The sequence below is a fragment of the Triturus cristatus genome, chromosome 3_2 (assembly GCF_964204655.1).
Source record: "Triturus cristatus chromosome 3_2, aTriCri1.1, whole genome shotgun sequence".
NCBI lineage: Eukaryota > Metazoa > Chordata > Amphibia > Caudata > Salamandridae > Triturus > Triturus cristatus.
This window is the reverse complement of record NC_140584.1, coordinates 575642804-575666121: the sequence shown is the minus strand read 5'-3', so window position 1 is coordinate 575666121 and position 23318 is coordinate 575642804. Positions and strand designations below refer to the sequence as shown.

The window sequence follows — 23318 nt, the reverse complement described above, 5'->3', positions numbered from 1 at the left end:
TGGAAATCTTCCACTCCTATCAACACTCGGGACTCCCTGTGTCAGGTCCGCTGTATTTGCGGCGGGGCGTTTCTGCGACGAGGCGCGCTGCAATTTAATCCACACAGAAAAGGTTGCCCTATTAAACGCCTGCACAGTGAAAGATAGTTTCCTTTCATTTATTGCGGATGCAGGTTCAGCGTGCATTCCTCCCCCATCTCAGATGCCAAATGCATTTCGGGCTACATGCCCTTGTTCACTGGCTAACATGCAGGTCCCGGCAGCTGTAGGGACTTGTACTCTCATGCCCTGCCCATGTAGGACTTCAGGAATGCTGGGACAGGTAGTCCAATGGTTTTTTTAACCTAGTGGGCTGCTCAAGGAAATCGTGCATTACTGTATTCCCCAAGTGGGTAGGATGGAGGAGAACCACCTCTGTGCCTGCCAATGTCCATAGCCACAATACTGGAAATCTTCCACTCCTACCAACACTCGGGACTCCCTGTGTCAGGTCCGCTGTATTTGCGGCGGGGCGTTTCTGCGACGAGGCGCGCCGCAATTTAAAGGAGAGGAATGCACGCTGAACCTGCATCCGCAATAAATGAAAGGAAACTATCTTCCATTGTGCAGGCGTTTCTTAATAGGGCAACCTTTTCTGTGTGGATTAAATTGCGGCGCACCTCGTCGCAGAAACGCCCCGCCGCAATTACAGCGGACCTGACACAGCGAGTCCCGAGTGTTGATAGGAGTGGAAGATTTCCAGTATTGTGGCTATGGACATTGGCAGGCACAGAGGTGCTTCTCCTCCATCCTACCCACTTGGGGAATACAGTAAGGCACGATTTCCTTGAGCAGCCCACTATGGAAAATAAACCATTGGACTACCTGTCCCAGCATTCCTGAAGTCCTACATGGGCGGGGCATGAGAGTACAAGTCCCTACAGCTGCCGGGACCTGCGTGTTAGCCAGTGAACAAGGGCATGGAGCCCGAAATGCATTTAGCATCTGAGATGGGGGAGGAATGCACGCTGAACCTGCATCCGCAATAAATGAAAGGAAACTATCTTCCACTGTGCAGGCGTTTCTTAATAGGGCAACCTTTTCTGTGTGGATATATATATATAAATATATATATATATTTTTATATTTTTGTGGAACAAAGCCAATCGTTGGAAGGTAGTGTACCAGACCCTTTGCGCACCTATATTCTATATATTTTATGCTTGGCTTCAAAGAGTGACACTGGAGCCCTACATTTTTTATGGGGAATGTTCTTCACCCTCTAGGTATCATGCTGATTGAGGGCTTGTGTCCAAGTCATAGACCCTAGTTTGCATTCCAATTTGTCATGCAAGGCATTGGGTGATTAACCTGGGTATTTTACTAATTGTTGATTTAAAATCCAGAGTGTGTGATGGTTTTTCATCTTGAGCTTGTCTTCAGCAAAACTTCCTCGAAGATTCTCCAAAGTTTTACTTGTGAATGTTCAGAGCTTTAATATTTTCTATATTTGCAGGAAACTGGTGTTGGAAAGACGGTGAACAGCTTGCGGAAACACGAGCTGGTGGGAGAGTTTGCAAAGTCCCTGGTGGCGCGATGGAAAAAGCTAGTACCACAGGAAGCTGATAGGTATGTTTAACCCTTTGTGTGTTCTGTTAATTGTGTGAGGTCTGGGGCGGTTGCTGAATGTCAAGTATGTGTGTTTTTTTTTATGCAGTGTCACACCTATCATTTACTGGTTCCACTTGGTACTGACAATTTTCTCGGTTAGGAGTGTTGTCAGCTGATGAGTTTCCCAATGATGAGAGCCTAAGTGGAGTATGGAGGTCCTACTCCAATATACAACACCAATGTCTGCCTGAATAGCGAGGCATTTGTTAGTAGTTATGAGTGTACCCACTGTGCAGCCTCTTATCCTCAACACAAGTAGCTGTGTGTTTAATAGTTGTAGGGGTTTTCCAATAGACCCAATTGGGAGCTTGTGGTGTATTGGGGACAGTGTGTGTGGGGGTTTATGTGCACTTACAACAACCGTGATATCTCTTCAGTCTGTGGTTGCCGTCCTGTCTCACGGTATGTGAGCATGTATCTCTGCCTTAACACCCATGTCCTTGCCAATCTTGTCTCTGTTTATATATCTCTAATCTGGTTTGTATCACTGCCCACTGTGTCAATAGCTCCATCCTCCAGTGTCTGTGCCTTCTTGACTGCCAGTTTGCTTTTGATGGTGTTTTTCAGTGTCATCAGAGTGTCATGTGCCGATACAAGTGGTAGTCCAGGTGTTTTTGCAGTTACCAGGGTGTGTGGTTCAAAGTTCTGGAGCCTGTGCTAGTGTGGATGCTAGCTACATTTTATTATCAAGTCCTCCCCCTTTACCAAATAAGTTCTTTCTGGTTTGTTAGCTGCAGACCGAGGTTATGAGAAGCATTTGAGAATAATGCTGAACATCAGCACCCAAAATCAATCTAGCGGGATGGCCTGGTTTTGTCAAAATTGGAGCTTAAATCAAACCAAGTCATTGATAAGCAATGACCGGATATTTTTGGTTCTGCCTTAGTGGAACACACCGAGTGATGAGATGTTAGATGCCCTGCATTTTATATTGGCACAGTTTGTCTGTTTTAGAAGCGTATTTTTGCTTTAAAATAATGAACAGGCACATTTCATAGGATCTCAGTTGCTTACTAATGTTAGCTGCCAGATGTAACTCATTTAAGCACATCTGCTTTTTGACAAGTGACAAAAAGCTTGTCTTCTTCCTCCCCTAGTTTAGTTCATCCCATGATTTGGTTAGTCCTCCTTAGGATCTTCATCTTACTCCTTCTCCAAAATGTTTTTATCTTTCCTGGTTTGGATCTTAACATTCGATCATTTCCACCTCTTTAATGTTTTTTCCCCACCTCGCCTTACTTCAAAACCCTTCTTATCCACATTGTAAATTAAATGGATCCTTTACCTGTCTTTGTTTCCTTCTCTCTGCAGAAATAATGTCCATTCTGTGGAGCGGGAACTTGACCGGAGTAGTTCTCAAAAGCGTCCTCGAGATTCTTCTCCCCAGGATTATGAAGATGAAGGGGAAAGTCAGTATAGAGCTGCAGTCCAGCCCCCTCGCAGCAAGCCTATGGAGCAGGACATTCTGGGCAAGAAGAACAGGAAAGATGCAGAGCGTGTTCACAGAATGCAAGAGGACAGGTGGCAGTCGCCACCGCATGCACAGTACTCTGACAGGGAAGATTCAGACAATGAACATAGTCATGTGGAGGAAGCTCCTGACAGCCCACCCCTTATTTACATAGACCAACATGAGCCTGAACTGAACAGCTCTCACCGCAAAACTAATAAGAGCTATTCCTCCTGGGATCCTCTGTCTGGAGTGCCAGATAAGGGTTACCGGGAGTCTGTAGACAAGGCAGCACAGCGCCACAACAAGGAACACAGACCATCACACCGCGAGAAACATCGCACAGAGGACAGTCAGAGCCATGAGAGACTATCCAAGACCTCTTTGAAGGAGCCACACAGGGATCAGTGTTCAGCGGGTAGCAGCAGAGATAATCTACAGAACTGGCAGAGTGGGGGTCTTGATGCTAAGAGGGTTCGAGGACAAGAGCACATAACGCCACCCAGCATCTCAAAGAAAGAACAGTCTTTTCCGCACTCTGAAGATAGGCGCGAGCACCCTGTTGCACCCAGCACTTTAAAAAAGGAGCGGTCACAGGTGCATTCTGACGAAAGCCATGAGCTTGTCCGAAAACCGAAGCACCGTGATGTGGAGAAAAGTAAAAGTGACCGTACTTATCTTGAAACGGATAGTCGGAGTGCAGATCATGAGAAGGCCCGGCCTGAGCGTGAGGGGAAGAGTAAGAGCCATTCCACAGACACTAGCCCACAAGAAAAGAAATCTGTTAAATTTTCTTCTGTTGTAGACGCTGACACGGACGATACGTTTGAACAGCCAACTATGTCCTTTGAGTCGTACCTGAGTTATGATATTCCCAAAAAGAAGAAAAAACCTGTTAAACAGCCTGTCCCACAGCCACCCCCTGCCCCTGCCCCAGCAAAGGCAAGCAGTAGTAGCAGCAGCAACAAACAGAATGGGACAAAGGAGAGCAACAAATCTTCACAGACTAACAAAAAGAGTTCCCATGTGAAGCGTGAAAGGACTCCTTCTCCCCCTCCCAAACCCAAAAAGGTAAAAGCTTCTGGAATGATGGCTCTTCAGGTTCCCAGATTATACATTTCATTATTACCCTGTCATATAGCCACCTGGGGTGGGTTTCTGTGCCACAGGAATCCCTTAAATGGTTTTACTTTACTCTTTTGACATGGAGGGATAAAGGTGCCTACCCTGATGTTATTTTTTTTGTTCCTGGAAAGCTTAAGGTTTCTGCTTGAAGGCTGCTGAGTGTCTTTGATATTCTTTCTTTCCAGCAAAATAAGCCTGCTAACCTGCAGAGTGACTATGTTGAATGCGCAAATGAAGTTATCCATTGTCTAATACCCCTTGTCTTGCACCCAAAGAAACTTGAAATGGAATTGGTCACATCTGGTTATAAATGGTCATTTTAAGCCACATAACAATTTGCCTTCTGTGAGCAAGAAGACTTTATTTCTGTGGAAAAGTAATCAAACAGTGAAGTTCGTAAAATCAAAATAAACTTCAAAATAGTTAACAGTTTCAGAAAACAAAAGTGCCTTTGAAAGACAGAGAGAAAACTGCCTGGCTAGATCGGGGTCAGAGTGTGTTTGGAAAGAACACTATTGGCATTGCAAATATGGAGTAATTCATTTTTATTTCATTTGTATTTTTTAAATTTTGGGTTGTGGAAACAAGGCTATTCATAGAATCGTAGCTGTTTACAAATAGCAGATATGGTCAAATTATAATAAAGACACACCACTTCTATAAGGATATAGTACTATAGTACATTATTGCACAAGGGTGACAGCTACTTCACAATTCACCAAGGATGTCTCTTGTAATGGAAACTGTGGATTGAAAGGTGATGTATTGAGCTCTAAGGTTATATTTAGCCTGTGGTACATTTGTGTTTTTAAACTCACGATTTAAAATTTAGCATTGAGTTAGGAATCTCCTAGCTTGATTGCAGGTCTTTGTTAGAACAGTTGGGTGGTCTGTGTTGTTTGTTAATCAATAATTTGTCTAGCTCTCTGTTAAAACAAGTATATTAAATCTTTGCAAAAGTTACTTTTGTTTTAATTTTAGTTATGCTCTAGGCATAGTCCTGTTGTCCTGAGTAGATTGCTATCATTGCTGAGCTGAGCGGAAACCCAGATTTTCCCTTAAACCATGCCCTTTACAAGTAGAATCACTTTATGTATTTTTAACAAATAATATGTAGTATTAACAGATACGCTTGTTTTGCTCCTGCATCCTTGCAGACAGAGAGGCACATGGGGGAAGGGACGGGGGGGCCCGATGTACGAGCTTTTTTTACTGTCGCTAACGGGAAATCTGCCTAAAATTGCCTAAAATTGGTATGCACCATCTACATACCCTATTTTGCGACTCTGTAACCTATTACAGACTCATAAAATAGGGTTTACGGCTCGCTATTTGGAATGGGCATGCCAAGGGCGTCCTTTCCTAATAGCGACTCGTACGTCAATGTAGAACTGTCTTGCGACCCTAGTAGCGGTCGTAAAATACTCGCAGTTTACCACCCACTTCAAGTAGTTGGTAAGCCACTCGCAAACGGGAAGGGGTACCCAGAGGACCCCTTCTCCTTTGTGAATGGATGTGAAAATATTTTTTAAGAGCAGGCAGTGATTCCACGGACCACTGCCTAATCTTAAAAAATGAAACAAACGTTTAATTTTTCTTTCATAAATGCATCCCGTATTCCTTTAAGGAAAACAGGCTGCATTTAAAAGAAAAAGGAAACTGCTTTATTTAAAAAGCTGTCCCAGACATGGTGGTCTGCTGACCCCAGCAGCACGCCATCCCTGGGAGTGCCAGCCTTTCCCAATGGGGTCGCAAATTGCACCTTCCTCATGAATATAAATGACGCATGCAACTTGCGACCCCATTAGGTATCGAAACGGTGTCTGAGACACTGTTGTAAATTACAAAATGACGCAATTTGCGAATCACAAATTGTAAGAGTTGTCTCTGTTTTTACTGATATTGTGGTAGTCAGAGTCCCTATCTGGATGAGTGACTACGTCCTGTGCATTACTTGCTGCTTGGTCCTCGAACCTTTTTTGCTGGAAACCTGTTGAATTCCTTCTTCCATGGAGCACTTTGCTAATTCTTCTCTTTTTCTCCCACCAAAAGAAAAATTTGCTTGCAAGCAAGTTTTGATCAGTCTAGTTCCACAAGGAATGCAAAAAATGTAGCCATTTGCAGTGGCGGCTGATGCAAACTCCAGTGGGAGGGGTGGTGGTGGGGGAACGGGGTTGACCCTTACCTGGTCTGGTGGATTCTTAGGTCTGTTACTGCTTGCACAGTCTTTTTGAGATATGTTGTATTCAGAATATGAGATTTAAGGCTCTGTCCAGGGCTTCTGGTTGGTTGGCCTGCCTTTTGGGAATTCCTTTACTGTAGTTGGTCAATAGTGTCCATCTGTCCTGCCTTTGCATGCTTGGTTCCCTCCCACGGGACATCACCAAGTGTTTCTTTTAGTTGACCATCTGTGCCTCCTTGCCCGTAGACACACCCCCTTCCTCCAATTATTTCTGCCGTCCTCCTGGTTTTCGTTGCACAGCAGTTTTTTTTGCTCTTTCTATTTATTGACTTTTGTGGCAATGGCGACACGCCACGCTTTAGCTTTAAACATCTAAAGTGCTTTGTGCTGCCATTGATTCAAAAGTCAGTAAATAAAAAAACAAAGGTGGGAGATGTTGCATTTCTTGGCCATCCTCTGGTGCTTCACTCTGGATCTATTTTGTTGCAGTGTTTTGTGCATTTTTTAGTTGGAGTCTTTTACGCCTCCTTATGAGTCACTGTGTTAAGGTGGTTTTTTTGTGTGGGTTTTTTTTTTTTCTTTTTTTTTTTTGTATCCTGCCCTATGCATCAATTTTGTTTGTCAATTGTGCGCCTAGTGCTAAAGTTTGATCTGTTGCGTATTGTGTGTGGCTTCAACCGATACCCTGCTTGGTATATTTCTGTGAGCCAAATCCATTACATCGTCTTTCTTTCTGTGTGGTTCATTGCTGCGTTTCATATTTTGTTAGAGGTTGAGTCCATTACTCTGCTGAGTCATGCAGCAGATGAGTGTTACTTCATCTGCAGCATCACTTGGGCTGAGGTCTGTTACAAGGCTTGGTGAATTGCTCTTGGTTAAATCAATTTTTGTGCCCACAGCATTGCACGTGGTCTTTTATATTAGGCTGCCCAATTCATTCTTTAGAGTTCGGCTCCTTATTGCTGCTTGTGCATCACTCAGATCTGTCACTGTCTGGTGACATGCTTGGATTGATTACTTAGGCTGATGCTTTTCTCAGGGTACAAGCCATTACTGTGTACCTGATGTCAGTTTTTTCTTTGCAGATAAAGATTGATGCTGTGCCAGTGTTACCAGATATTCCCTTGCCCCCAATACAGCCAAATTATCGCCCGTTGCCTACTCTGGAGACAGTTCCCTTCTCACCACAGAAGAAGAAAAGTAAGTTGTGTACATACTATGAATAATGAGGGAATAGGAATGGAGATGAGATATTTTGGGGCCTTCTAGGTCTCTTGTCTTTCCTTTCTCTCTGCATCTGTAGTAAAGATTTCTGTGCACAGCCCATGATGCCTTGTTGCCAGAGTTATTAGTTGTGCCGGCTGTTCTAAGGTGACCTTGCTCTCTTCTTTTCCTATTAGTAGCCCCTTCAGTATTGGAAGAGGATGAGGCTGGCTTTACTGGGCGCAGATTCAATTCCAAGATGCAAGTCTATTCTGGCACGAAGACTGCCTACCTACCTAAGATGATGTCGCTCTACGAGCAGTGTATCCGTGTGCTTGCAAATAACATAGACTGTGAGTATGGAAGCTTGTTAGCCTCCAACCATCCCATTTACTTGTTTATAATTTTGTGGAAGCATGACCATCCTAAGCCAACACCCTCCTGCCCTGCAGCAGTTCATGCTCAGTTCATTGTACCTGTAGGGAAACATGCTTGATGTACTGTATCTGAGTGAAATCTTCTATCAGATAGATTCGGTTCATTTGCTGTTTGCATGTTTGTTTGTCAATGGCATAAGGACTCTGTCTCAGCGTCTGGCATTAGGATTTGATCTTCAATGCATGTGAGACCCAGAGCTATAGTTGGCAGCATTTTTTATGTGGTAGCAATTAGAAGCCATTTTTAGGTCTAGCCTACCAGGCAGCACAAGCTGTCTGGTATCGAAATACCTACTGTGAACATACATTAAGCTTACAGTTGGTTGACTTTATTGCCGCTGTCATTTGCTTGTTTCTTATTCAATGACTTGTCGTACTCACTTGTGTTTGTCCCTCCCCTAGAGCAAAGTCTCTTCATGATACCTTTGGTTTACTGACTTGTATTCTTCACTGCTCACATTTTTAGGGATATACTTTTTTAGGTCTCGCCTGACCCAGCGCAGGCGCTGGTCTGGCGAGACTTATTGAGAGGGCTCCAAAAAGTGCTACCAGGCCGCCTAGAGCTACAGTGCATGTGCGCGCGCGCCGCGCTTTACCGCGATTACTTTCAATTTCACGGCCGCTTTGATGTTTGATCGCGATTACTTTCGCGGCCACACCCCCGCTTGGCATAGCCAATAGGTCTCGCTTTTGGGACCTTATAAGTATTTAGTTATGCAACTGATGCATGGCTAAACACTTATAAGGTCCCAAAGGCGAGACATATTGGCTATGCCAATGCTTGTTTTCTTTTTCTGTACATGAACTGTGGCTCTGCTGTACAGGCCTGACCGTCCTAAGGAAGTAAAGACTGCAATCTAGCGTTGCCCAATCAGAGAGGCCACTGCGGTAGAGAGCATGGCACTGCCCCAAACGTCCCCATGGAAAAGCCCTACACTGAAGATCTGAGATGGTCACCTTGTGGCACTATCTGTCGAAGAAACTTCTCTGCAGCAGCGATGCCAAAGACCTCTTAGCCTGTTCAGAGTACTGTCTCTTTGACCCTCGACGTCAGATGAGCTCCGCACCTGGAGAAGAGGACTCCCAACAGCCTCCATCTGGAGAGGCACCAGCATGACTGACCAAAGACTTACCACAGTGATGGGGCTGTATCTGCAGAATCCTCGAGGTCTGCCCGTGCCGAGTGATAATCTGAGCCTAGAAGAGGATCTACGCCAGAAGCACCTGCTCCTGCTGTGGCCTCTCGAAGACTCTCCAAGCAGCTAACAACTGCTCACCTCCAGCTGGACTATCCTGTGCTGCACATGAAGGCCTCCCCTATGGCCAGTCAACCTGCCTCTGCAGAAAGGTTCAGTGCATCCCTCGAGCTGCATCACCACAAACTAGTGAGAGACTGAAATTGTCCCAGATTCCTTGAGACTGTATGCGGATCAAAGTAGGGGGGAGAGTGCTGTTCTAGGGATTCCGCCACAATAGTGCTGAGTAGTTCGACTGAGACAAAGGGAGGTAGGTTGGGTAGAGTGCCTTGAAGTGGGTGAGCCCCACTTTGAAGCATAAGAAAGTCACACCCACACGTCTGGTGTTCCAGCATTTTTGTAGAATATGGTTTTTTAGGTTATAAAGTGTAGGAAAGTGTCCCTTTTTGGCATAGTCACCCCCACGTTTTGCCTTGTACTTGATGCAATTTTGACAGAAGTTCACTTGGTTCTTGCTATCCAGGTCCCCAGTTCCAGATCTCTTTCCCTAAAAATCTACAATTGTCCCCCCTTGGTACCTAGGGCAAGGAGGCTAGAGAGGGTCCCTAAGGGTGACAGCATGTATTGTGCCACCCAAAGGGACCCCTCAGCATCAACATGCAAATTGCCATTGCAGGCTGCGTGCCATGGTGCAGAGAAAAGTGACGACACGACCTGGTACACCTCATATGTGCCATGCCTGCAGACACTGCAAGCAGTATCGTTAAGTCACCCCTACAGCAGGCCTTACAACCCTAAGGCATGGTGCACTATACTACATGTATGGACATAGCTGCATGAGCAAATATGCCCCTGTTATGTCTAGGTCGATTCTTGGATATTACAAGTAAACGGGGAAGCCATTTTGCGTACATGGCTGTACACTGGTATTTCCGAGTTCCCCAGCTACGTGCTGGCTTCACTGAAACTAGTCCGAAAACAGATAGTCACCCAAATGAAGCCAAGAAGGGACTGGGTAGTTAGACAAACTCACTGAAACTAGACATGTTTGGTATCAAACGTCTTGTATTAATAAACCCACACGGATTCCAGTGATGGATTTATTAATACAAGCACCCAGAGGGCACTTTAGAAGTGGCACCTGAAAACCTACTGACTCCTAGGGTGCTGGCTGATTGGTGTAGACCAGTCTGTCACCACAGACAGGTTTTTGACCCCCTGCAGGTGAAATCCTGCTCTCTCTGAGGGCAGAAACAATGCCTGCTCTGGCCGGAAGTGGTGTCACCTCCTCCAAGCACAATAAATAATTGATCAGCATATCAAGGCAGGAGGTTTCAGCGGGCTCTGCTGCCTTTGATATGCAACCCAAGGCTTCCTCTAACATAGGAAATGCCAGCCACCTCCTCCTCCTCCTGGAACTGAGATTCAACAGATCCAGAAGAATAGGTCAAAGAAGAGCCACAAGGAAAACGAGTACTGAAGACTGCTGTGGAGTTTTGGTGCCAAACCCTGCCTGCCTAACCCAGTCTTTTTTTTAAAAATAATTATAATAAACATCATCGACATATCCTGCGACTTTTATACACAATTAGGAGACAGCATACATTTCAGACATCTGAACTAGTACACAGAATTTATAACACACAGTGTAGTATGGACGACACTTAGGGGGGCGTAAGGTGTTTGTATTCTAGTGGTGACGGCGGGGTGCATATGTCTCCCCTGTATGAATTCCACGAATCCCAGACCCTGTTCCATTTCCCGGGGCACCCTCTGGCTATATAGACCGACTTTTTGCAGACCATGCACCAGTCCAAGTCCTCCCTTCACTTTCCTATTGTAGGTGCTTGACGAGCTCACCAGTTCTGCGCAGCCTTCCTTTTTGCTATCATTATTGCCAATGTTACCCATTGCTTAGTGAGGTCAGTTGGCTCCCAGATGTTTAAAAGGCACCTTCGCCTTTTGGGCGCAATTCAATACCTAGAACCTCGCTAAATGTGCGGTGTATAGTAGCCCAATAAGTCTGTACCTGTTCACACTCCCATAAAATATGGAAAAAGGTGCCTTCCTTCCCACATCCACGCCTGCACTTCCCACTCTCTGCTCTACCCATGCGCTCCAATCTGGTGCCATCTACATATATTCTGTGGAGAATTTTAAGTTGAACCAACCGCAGTCTTGCCTGGATCCTCGCCCAAACCAGTCTTGACAATTGTGACAAGCCACTCGTCCTGCAGCTGGGTATCTTCGAAGAACTCCGGGAGACTGCCAGCCCGATTCAAATTGGCAGCAGTTTCTCTTATAGTAGAGGAGCTACTCCCTTGCAGTCTTCAGGCACTGAAAACGCAAAGTCCTGTTCAGTTAGATGCTACTCCCCGGCAAGCCCAACGCAGCAGCCCCCCAGGTAGAGGAACCTGTGCTTCTGAAGATCATATGTCCTCCCTCCCCCTCAATTGAGCGAGATGACAGCAGGACCGACTGGAGTTTCATCGACCGATACCCAGGGTACCGGGCCACTTGCAGCAAACTGAGACCGTGAGAGATCATTCCATACTCCCACTATACCGAGACCGAGCAACTGTCGCGGGATGTCAGCACCACATAGACCCACCTAAAGAGTGGCCCAGCTGTCCCAATTTTACACCCTCAGCCAGTAAGACCTGCAACCGCATGGCTCTAGGACGCACAGAGCCCAGCTGACCTTTCCACTCTGAATCTGAGGGTCCCAGCCTGGGTGCCAAAGAACAGGCTGTGCTCCCTTGTTCCCAGGACCCTTGGATGCAAGCCTTCCATAGGGTACTCCCAGACTTGTCCCCAAGTCCCCCTTTGCAGCATGTTTCTAGCCCCCCCCTTCTTTCCACCAATGTAGTGCGCACATCTACCTACCTGACCAGCACCTCTGCACCCAGATGCTCCAGGGCCGGTAATAGATAACTGCTGGTGGTTCTTTGGACCGTGGCCCCCTACGACCCTGAGTCCCATAGGAGACCCTCAGTAACCAACCATATACATTAATGTATGCAACATATGCCTTTTCTCCCATCGGGAAGCATTTCTGCTTAAACACACATGTAAGGGAACTGTTTACTTACCTGTAAAAATTCATATTTACAAAAGTGCTTATTTGATAACTAAGTTCTTGCAATCAAAAGTTCTATAAAAATCCAACTTATTCTTCTTAACTGGTCTCTGATTTTTTTTCTTGAGTGTCATTTGTTGCGTCTGTGAATACTACAAATGCTAGGCACTACCCTCTGATAGGCCTGAACTGCTCTCCCACACTACCATATGAAAGAGCATTTAGTGTGTTTTTTTTGTTGTCCTCGTTCATAAGTGAGTTGTCTTAAAGCAGTCAATGGCACTTTCCTGGGTCCAAACAGAGGAGAAACATGACCTTGTGAAACTCTTATTACCTCAAGGACTCCTGGAGTAGCCGACCACAAGACTCCTGGGGTAAGACGGGGAAGAGCGTAACCTCCTTCACTAAATGCAGCCTCCATCCCTTAAACTCACTTATTTCATAATCATTGGGCTTTTATTTTTTAGGAAGTCGAGATTTCAAATTTACTAATCTAATCCTCCCAGGCCCCCCAAAATCTAGTTCTTTTCCTTGGCATACAGCCCAGGTCCAGTTTATGGACTCTTTTAACAGAGGCAACCCAGTATAAAGATAATGGAGGTTTGGGTGATACCCATTTTAAACAAATTTCTCTTCTGGCCAAGAGAATTAAGACCAATAAAAGTGAAGCTTGGAGTTTAGAGAGCTTACAACTAGTACTCTCCTCAGGCCAGATTCCGAAGATGACCAAAACCAAGCTTACCTTAATTTCTTGACCAAATACCTTTGAGATCATCTTACCCACGTGGTGCCAGAAGCCCTAGATCTGGGGACACTGCTGAAATATGTGCACGTCGTCTGCAAACCCTGAGGCACACTTCAAGCAGACCTTTACTCCTCCGCCTCCTATCTTGGCAAGCTTCTTCTGGGTCCAATAAGCTCTATGAAGTGTAAAAAGATGGTTTCTCCTCAATGGGGAAGCTTTAACAACACTCCATAAAGTGCACATCGATGCTTGCCAATAAGATGTAACGTCGCTGGAAGGCAGGTCTCTTCTCCAGGGCTCCTCCATAGGTATTAACGGGGGTTCTCCTTTAACTAAGGACCAGTACCATTTAGATACTTCTTTATGTTGATGAAGTGGGGCTAGTAACTTGTTCTCAAGTTCTTCGTTCGCATCTCCATCCTTGCCCAAGTTTACAGCCCTTCTAGACAATTGATAAAATTTCAAACCGGACAGCCTTTGGTTCGTAAAATCACTAAGGAAGTCCCATGAGAGTCATTTATTGTCCTGCAGTAATTGACCGCATTTCTCAATGCCTTCTTCCAAAAGTGGGGCTGACAACCTATCCTTCGGGCGTATCCGGAGAGTTCCAAATAGGAGCGCTTGAACAAATAGTACGAAATTATGAGCATCTATCTCAGCTGATGCCATAAGTCACAGGCAGACCTCAAAACCTTCAATTTTACTTATTTTTTATTTTATTTTTTTATTAAGTATTTGGGATGCCCAAATTTGAAGAGAAGCCCATCCCCACCCTGGGGGACATTTTTGGACATAGCTAATAAAAAGGTGGGAAAACAAGAGGAGTCAAACAAAAGAGATCTCACATTCTTAAAATGGAAAACTCAACAGTAAAAATGGAAATCAGGGCTAGCTATACCCCCATCCAGCTTTGGGCATCTTAGTTTCCTCCACGCAATCCTAACCCCTTTATTAGCCCAGAGGAAGCTATTTATGTCACTTTGTATATCATTTTAGGGCTAAATAGTAAAGGAATTATATACAAAAATAAAGGTGAATTTTGGCAAAATTGACATTCTAACCCGGTTGGAACGACCAAAAATTGACAGTGGGAGACTACCCCATGATCTTAATAAGGTTCCTGTCTCTTTCCTTTTTAACTCAAGGTTAACCTGGGCCAATCTCTTAATGTTCTGTGTGATTTGTATACCTAGGTATCTTATTTGCTGTTTAACTAATGGGAAACTAGATTGCAAGTTCCAAGACCTAATTTCTTGTTTTTTGTGAGCTAATTTGTTTCCCCGGAAATCTTCCCAAAATCCATCAGGCAGGATGATTGGTCTTTCCCCTGTAAAAATCATCAAATCATCGGCATAAAGGGCTAGATTTTTTCACCCATCCCTCTTATTTAAACGGAGCGAAGATTTCACTACCCCTGATGTTGCAAGCCAATGGTTCGATGTAAAGATCGAAAAGTAGTGGAGAAATGGGACATCCCTGTCTAGTTCCTCGCTCCAGCCTGACTAAATTAGTTACATTTCCATTAACTACTATCCTTGCTGTGGGGGTTTTATAGAAGTTACTAACGGCCTTTAGAAATTTGTCTCCTAGCCCGAAAGAGTGCGCTATGTAGCGTAGACAGGGTCAGCTCACCCTATCAAAGGCTTTGGCCACATCAAATGCAAAGATAGTAAGAGGTATCTTGTTAACTGAAGCAATGTCAATTGCACCGGTCAGCTAATGAGTTAAATCATGGAGCTGACGGCCCCTAATAAACGCCTTCTGATCAGGATGGACAAAATAGACCATCATGGTATTCAATCTCCCTTCTAAGATTTGCGCAAAGATTTTGTAGTTGCAATTCAGCAGGGAGATGGGCCTATAGGACTCACATTTTTTGGGGTCTTTATTAGGCTTCAGAATCAAAGTAACAGCTGCCTTATCCCAGGAGTTACGGATTGGAGTGTCATTGGAGAAAATACTTTCAACTAATTTCTCCAGAATAGGAGCAAGCGGTGGTCTCAGGGGAAGTGGAGGGGGCAAGTGCTCCCTGCCAACCTATTTGTTCCTGTATAGCAGCCCACATGATAGATTTTGCCTTCCCTCTTCTCCGAGGGGACTGCTTTGGGGGGGAAAGTAGTGCTTGGGTCCCCTCTGTCTAGGCACTTAACCCGTCTAGGGCTCATGGCCCAAGCGAAAGTAGAAAAAAAGTCAAGGAGACGAAAAATGGCTGAGGGTGACTGAGATGAAAGAAGTGCTCTTGTAATAGTGAAAGTTTGCCCAGCCACTCAGCCCTCCTAACTCTGCTAACTGAGTAATGAGCCAAACAGGGCACCCGGCAGGGGTTAATCGTACCTGGAGTCCCTCGAAGAGAAATCCTGGACGAGGCGTGCCTTTTGAAGGTGAATGCCGTTGGCGGCTTGAAACAGCCGGCCTCCGACGTGCGGAGCCAATGCACGTCTATCCTCCAGCTCAGCCAGCTCCAAGCCTGAGCCCAATCCGCCAGTGGGAAGAACGACTGAGCCGGAGGACGCCACAGGGAAAACCGGCAGCGGCGCTGGAGGCAGACAGCACTAAGTCTGCCAGTAAGCTGAAAGCTAAAAAGCCTTTGGAAAAGCTAACCAGTTGGGGAAATGCCAGGTAAGCGCAACCACAAACAAGCTCAGGAGGATTAGATCGGCATCCGAGGGAAGAGGAGCTCGCGGCGAAACTAGCCCGCCGCCATGTTCCCTCAAATCTTTGAGACCGAAGAGCATTTAGTGTTATAATTTTTGCTTCTGTAAGTCAATAAGCGTTGGCTGGACTCTCTTGCACTGTGAACCTTGTTTTTTGGACCACTCTATAAAAAGCCAGCTTCCTATATAAAGTATTTGCCTTTTAAAAAAGAGAAGCACTAGGCTGGGCAATTATCTTATTGTGCCGCTGGGGGTAGTGTTGAGTGCTGAGCACAAGAAACCCCACAACATTCTCCATAAGAAGCCTGTGACTCTTCAATGCAACCACTGGCAGTCAAGTGCTGAAAGGGTTGTGCGTCTCAGTTGGCTGAGCCATATTAGAACTGGCCCTGGGACAGCAGAGGCAAATGACCCAGCCCGGCAGCTGTGGCCTAGTAGTCCCTGGACATTGGATGGATGGAGTGATACAATTCCTTATGTCTGTATGCAAGTCATTCTGAGAGAAAGGCTTTATCAGGGGGTAGTGTTAAGCATTTGTGGTACACACTCAATCAGCAAATGATTGTCACACACTCAAAGACTGAACTCAAACCAATTGGTTTTGTATAAAAATATTCTTTTAGTTATTTTATTTCCTAGAACCAAGCAAGCCTGGCATAGGTAAGTGATAAGTACTTTGCAGTAATCATACAGTTTGTATTGCAGTTGTGTATATACTTTTGGTTTGGTTACAGTAGAACTACTGATAATGCAGTGCTTTGAAAAATTGTACATATACTTTGTATTGGCTTTTTATTAGAATGTCAAGTAGATTATTTTGCAGGTTACTTTTCTTACAGTGCAGTATACCTGCATACTGCCCCGGGACATTTCCTGTAAACTGGTAAGTAAAAGCGTTTTGGTCATTTTGTTACAGTTTTAGAAAAACAGTCCATGCTATCCAATGGAGGAGAGTAGGATTATCGGTTCAAAGGTAAGTATTCGGTTGTGGGAGTTGGTATTCTGAGGGGTAGACTCGGGGGTCCCCCAGGGTCAAGGATGCACTATTGTTACACCCTCTGCGGCACTAGGGCGGCCGGTGCAGAGTGCTGAGGCCCAATGTTATCCAAAGTAGGATAGGAGGCCTACGGTTGGAGGCTGTTTACGAGCAGGCCACAAGGTTGTGGGAGCAAAGCTCCTGTACTTGAGCTCAGGGCAAATGGGGGTTCAAGCCAGCACAACAGGTGCACCCTCAGCGGCACTGGGGCGGCCGGGTGCAGAGTGCTGTTTGGGCGTCGGGTGCCCTGTACCTTTCAATGGGGAGTCTCTGGTTTGCAAACACACTGCAGGCTCAGGTATGAAGGTCTTCTGGGTGCAACCACCACTTGTAGAGGTATGTTGGGGGTTGGTTAGGCACAGTCGGTTGGGCAAGGGAGCAGGGGTGCCTTTTAGGGTGTTATCTTCTTACCCTTTCCTGGTTGCGTTCGGGGAGGGGGGGGATCTTCCAGTTTAAGGCAGCAGGTGTCCATGGTCACCGGATGTCGGGTCATGATCGCCAGGTGGACCACCTTGTGGTGTTGGGCCACTCGAACTCAGGCCATGGGCGTTGGGCACAGAGTTCTGCAGACTCGCGGACTTTGCCGGACCTGGAGTCTGTTGGTGTACAAATCCGGTATTCACAGGAGACTATCTTTTCTTTTGAAGGCAGGTCAGGTCCTCTGGGTTTTTGAAACTGCTGACTGCAGGACACACCGAAGTTTTGCTTCTGCAGGTTTGAGGTGGGGACAGGCCTGTAGGGCTGGGACCAAGCCAGTGGGCGTCCTCCTCTTCTTAGCTTTGGCACGGCTGTTCAGTCCTTCTTCTTTTCTTCTTGTAGGTTCTTGTCTAAGGAAGCAAGGTTCAGGGTTGCCCCTAAATACTAGATTTAGGGGTGTTATAGGTAGGTAAAAGGTTGGAACCAATGGGTCCCTTCTATGGGGTGGGTACACCTCCTATTATGCCACCCTCCAGTGGGAGAGGGGCATATGCCTCACCCTGGTTGGCTGGGTCCCCCCCTTCTGCAAGATGGTGGGGACTGAGAGTTGTGCTTCTCTTCGCCTCCCCCACCTGAGGGGTGGAGTTGGCAGAGGTGGGCACACCTCCCTTCCTCACTTGGTTTTCCCACTGGTTCTCCTGCCCAAAGCGGGGGTCAGAACCAGTGGGGACCAGTTGCTGAAGGCAGCAAAAGGCATGGAGAAGCTCACAAAGGCGGCACCCTTTGAAGCTCCCCCTTCGTAGGCCCTGCCCATCCTGGGGAGGAGGCTTGGCACCTCGTCCCAGGATGCGCATTGTTCCAGGCTCCCGAGAGCAGCAGGGGAGTTTTCCAGGGGTCCAGAAACATGGCTGGTGGTGGCAGCTGAAAGCAGTCACTCAGCCTGGACGCTAGTGGTAGGTAGTTTTTAAGGGGGCATCTCTTAAGATGCCCTCTGTGTGCATTTTTCATTAAATCCCGCACTGGCATCAGTGTGGGTTTAATGTGCTGAGAAGTTTGATACCAAACTTCTCAGTTTTCAGTGCAGCCATTATGGTACTGTGGAGTTCGTAATGACAAACTCCCAGCACCATATACTCTTAATGGCAGCACTGCACTTACAATGTCTAAGAATTGACTTAGACACTGTAGGGGTACAGGGCTTATGCACCTGTACCCTTACTTTAGTGCACCCAGCTAGAGGGGTGGCGGAGCTATGCCAGGGCAGTGGTTTGTAGGCATGGCGCACGGATATGTGTGTCATGTCGACTCTTCACTTTGTTCTGCATCAAAACACGCAGCCTACAAAGGCAGTGTGAGTGTAAAGGTACAGGACCTTTACACGGTGGCACAGTAAGTGCTGCAGCCCTTAGAGGCCTTCCCTGGTCACAGTGCCCTTGGTACCTGTGGTACTATTTACTAGGGACTGACCTGTGGCCAGAAAGTGCCAATTGGGTTTGGTTTTCAATGCAGTTTTATGGAAAGAACATAGGCCCTGGGTACCTGATTAGTAGGAGGCCAGGGCACACTCAAAGTACATCAGCAGTTCAGCAAAAAGTGGGGGCAACCATGCAGAAAGAGGGCACTTTCTCACAATGGTCACTTGTAGCTGATACTATTTTGGAATGGATATCAGACCAGTTATCCAGGGCCTGGGGACACTGCACATAGGCATTTTGTTTAATGTTTGTTTAATAAAGGTAGCCAGCTATTGCTACAAGCCCACTGAATTGCTAAGTACCTACTGCGTATACTTTGACTTTTAGGGGATTACGAGCTTGAGCCGTCGAGGCTTACTATTATTTTGTCGTGTGGGGTAGATATTAGTTCAGCTAACAGATATAGCACTTGCATGTATTTTACAGGAGGTGCTTATCATTTGTGAAATAAATGAAAGTTTACTCATGTGAAACCATAAATTCTTAGCATCTTCAGGAAGTCTTATGGCATAGATAATTACTAAATGTTAGGGGTTAACAATTTCATGTGCCCATTTGGGGCAAGGGTATAGCTTCAAGTGTAAGTTGAGTTCTTCAGCCAGTGTACAGTGTATGTCTTTGCAAGGCACAATCACAATGTGTCTCACTCCATTATTGGGTGAAGAGATGGCACACACACCTCTTCTGCAGATTTTATCTTAGGATCACATTACACCATCTGTGCCTGGCAGCAACCTCTCTTTTTCTTTGCCTTGTGAGGCAAGAACCAGTTGCATTTATGTCAAAGGGAAAGAGGCATGGCCTAGCCTAAAGTCTAGTGCAGTTGTTCTTGTAACTCTGATGGACTGGACAGATGGAGACCTAGCGTGTGCACGGAGGCCCTCCTGCTGTTCAGCATCACAGTGTGCCGTGGACGGCAGAATTGTTGCGGCAGCAGCAGAGCTGGAGGTAAAGGGTATTGTCTTAACCCCCACCCCCACTCCCCCAAGTCTTGCATCAGTTCTGTGGAACATGGACCATGGTGATTTTAAGTATGCAGGCCTGCACACTCCAGTCTGCACCGCTCGCAGCAACTGCTCAGAGATGGCAGCAGCTAAACTCCAAAGCTACATGGGTCCTTCAAGTTCAGGTCTGCAGCAGGCTGTGCAATGTACACAGGTCTACAGTCTTGACACCAGGCAATGCCTTATTCAACACTATGGCTCACTGGATGTTTCTCCAGTCAGATTATGCAGATTCTCTACATGCCAGACAGAAATGTATCTTCAGTAGTGCAGAACCAGAATGTCAGTCCTGAGGTATATTCCTTAGCTCACCTGGGATGACAGTCACATTTTCTGCTGCTGATCTGTTCCTTTTTCTGTACATGTGTACAAAGTTTCAGTAAAAAGAAACTCCAAAAAGTTTCTTAATTGTTTTTTAAAAATAATTTGTATTAGATTTTCATTTTAAATGGCAAGGAATCAGCCAATTCCCAAAGCACAGGGGTAAAAATACAAAACATATTCGTCATAAATAAATTAAGAAATGACAAGCCTAATAATTACATGAGAAAAGACATGCAACCTAGGAGAAGGAGAGCACTGTGGAAAAGCAAAAAGAGGACTTAAAACTCCAGCTGAGGCGCACAGGCCCTGGGAAGCAGCCATCTCGGCCAACCAGTCCTGAACAGGGTCCCAAATCCGACCCAGCCTTTTCCTCCAATGGGCATTCTAAATTAGCACCATCTCTAGCCTACTCACTTGTAAGAATTCCCACCACCAGATTAAAGGATCGGGTGGCTTACTGGAGAGCCTGAATCATGCCAAAACCAGCCTAGATAATGTAATGGAGAAGAAATATGCTCCTGATAGACCGGGAGGAATAGCCGGTGAATGCCCCTGCATAATGAGCTTCGAATATGCAGAAGCCGCCATATTGGGTAACCACCCAATTTACAAAAGACAAATTGCCAATACAGTCGTAGCGCAGGGCAAGATGTGAAAACATGACCCGCATTAGCTCCCGTCGGTCCACAATGGAAGCACTGGTCATCAGGCCATAGCTTCATGATAAAAAGACGATACAGGGTATAATAGAAATTATTAACACATTTAAGTTGGTGTACCTTGATCTGAGCTGTGTTCAAAATCACATCACATCACATCCCTACGCTGGAGATCGACCCCAGTGACATCGGTACTTAGCCAAGAAGTCCACTTGCAAGGCCTCTGCTGGAACAAGTCCTCAACTTGATTATGTGAAGCCATATAGATTGAATAGTCGGGGCTTGAATAATCATAAAAGGTTTACTAGACCAGCAGGTCAAGTAACTTTGATAATCTACTCGACCTAACTGTAATGTACTTGACCTGTTAACTCTTCTCAAATTTTGTGATCCTGGGCAAATATTTTGATTTATTGAACGCCTTTTTCTTTATTACAACATAAGAGAGTATCTTCAAATATGCAAGTTCACTATTTCTGCTGTACAAAAAAACTTGTCTTATTGTCTACACAAAATGTTTGCTCCATACATAACAAGAATCAAGCCCATATATAGGGTACACATGATTCCTGGCTTGCTTCTTAGTTCACTAATGGTATTATCATCTGGGCAGGAGCAGTAATAATTCCCATGTTTAAAAACTCACTTTTCATAAATGTATTACCAAATCATGATGTGGTAGTGCATTATCATTTACAGATAGCATATTTTCCATCGAAATGGTGTGAGAAAGTGTCTCTGTATATACTGTTCCCAAATAGGTACAGGGTGTACAGAGTCCACAGTCCCCAGAGGTTTGGCAGAGGCTAAAGTTAGATATAACCTTACTCTCTAAAGTGGTAGCTTGGTCGAGCAGTTAGGCAGTATCAGAGGACAGTGTAAAGCATTTGTTGCACACACTCAGCCAGCAAATGGTCTCACACACTCAATAACTGAACTCTAGGCCAATGGTTTATATAAAGAAAATATATGCTTGTTTTATTTTACAACCAACAATACGTATTAAAATATACTTTCTCAGAATGAGATGCTTTATATAAATACTTTTGCAATATGCAATTTGACCTTTGTAGAAAGTTACAAGTGGTTGCAATTCCAAACACAATAATGCATTGAGTTCAATGGAAGTTTCAAGTTATTTGCCACAGATTACTTTTAGGATTACTTTTGGAATTCCAGGACTGGATCCTAGATTCAGTCCTGGGTCAGTAAATGGAATCAAGTGATAAAAGTCGACTTACTTACTGTGATGATTTTTAGACAATATTTTGCTATTTTAAAAGTTGACACTTAGAAAATATTTCATAGAAAACAGTCAATGATTCCCTATGGCAGAAAATTCAAGTTGCAGGTATAGTATGTTCTCGTTACTTTTGTAATCCAGTACTGGGTGCCTAGACTCAGTACTGGGACCTTGATCCAAAACAGATAAGTAATTACGTTTTCAGATATTATACGATTTTCACAGAAAAACAGTCAATGATTTCCTATGGGAGAAAATTGGGTAACTGGTAAGTACAGTTGTAAGTATTTTTCAGAGTCAGTGCTGGGCACCAAGATCCAGCACTGGGAGCTCACCTAAGAGCAGGTGAGTATTTTCGTTTTCGTTACTCGGCTGATTTTTGGTGAATATTTTAAGTTTTGAAAAGTCCACAAATTTCAGGAAAAGCCAGTCAATGTTACCCTATGGAGAAAATTGAGTTATCGGTTTAAAGGTAAGTACTCGACTGGCAGAGTTAAGGTTCTGGGCATAGACTCAGGGGTCTCCCAGGGTCAGGTAGGTGCAGTTGGTTCACCCTCAGCGGCACAAGGGCGGCCGGGTGCAGAGAGAGTTAGGCCCAATGTTATCCTATGAGAAGTAGGGGGGCCTTGGTTGGTGGCTGTTGACTAGCAGGCCACGCGGCTGTGGGAGCTGGGCTCCTGGTTACTTACTCAGGGCAAGTGGGGAAGTAGATAGGTGTAGAGGTTGCACTGCCAGGGCCACTTGGGCGGTTGGGTGCAGGGTGAATTTGAGCCTTCAGGCGCTCAATTGATTTCAATGGGAAATCTCCAGTTTAGAAAAAGACTGCAAGCTCGGGGACGAGGATTCTTCAGGTGCCACCACCACTTCGAGAGGTAAGTTGGGTAGTTGGAGGATAGGTAGGTACCCCGGGATTGGGCACAGCGGGGCGCCGGGTGCAGGGGTGCCTTTTGGTGTAGGGAAATCTTACCCTCTGTTGATCGCGGTAGGGGGGGCACCTTGCTCCGAGGCTGCAGGCTTCTTCAGGAGTGTCGAGGGAGGTCCTTGGGTGCCGGACTCGGGGTCACAGTCACCGTGGCAGCGTCCTCGTGGTCTTTTTTCACTCCGGCACAGGCCAGGCTTGGCTGGTGCAGAGTGTGCTGGGTTCGCGGTTCCGGGCTGCTGCCAGGGATTAGAAGTAGATTTTGAGTAGAGCTTCTACTCATGGGAGTCCCAGGGGTTTAGAGTCAAAAGGTAGCCAGGTCCTCCGGGGTTTGTGAGGTTGCTGGCCACAAGAGATGCCGGGTTGGAGCAGGAGCAGGTTCGAGGGTCGACAGGCCGGTAGAACTTGGGCCAAAGCAGTTGGTGTATTCCTCTTCTTAGCAGCTGCAGGGCAGGTCTTCTTTCTTCTAGCTCTTCTTCGGATTTTGGAATCTGGAATCTGGGGAAGGAAGGTTTAGAGT

At 45.7% G+C, this 23318-nt stretch overlaps 1 protein-coding gene across 2 annotated transcripts in view; it reads left to right on the top strand.

Moving 5' to 3' along the window:
* Positions 1 to 23318, top strand: part of ELOA (elongin A) — a 239872-nt gene that overhangs the window by 81906 nt on the left and 134648 nt on the right. For both annotated transcript variants that reach the window (XM_085648317.1, XM_085648318.1), the window contains exons 3-6: positions 1496 to 1608; positions 2962 to 4171; positions 7493 to 7607; positions 7808 to 7963. In XM_085648317.1, the coding sequence (XP_085504443.1) occupies positions 1496 to 1608; positions 2962 to 4171; positions 7493 to 7607; positions 7808 to 7963 (1594 nt within the window). The remainder of the gene's footprint in view (positions 1 to 1495; positions 1609 to 2961; positions 4172 to 7492; positions 7608 to 7807; positions 7964 to 23318) is intronic.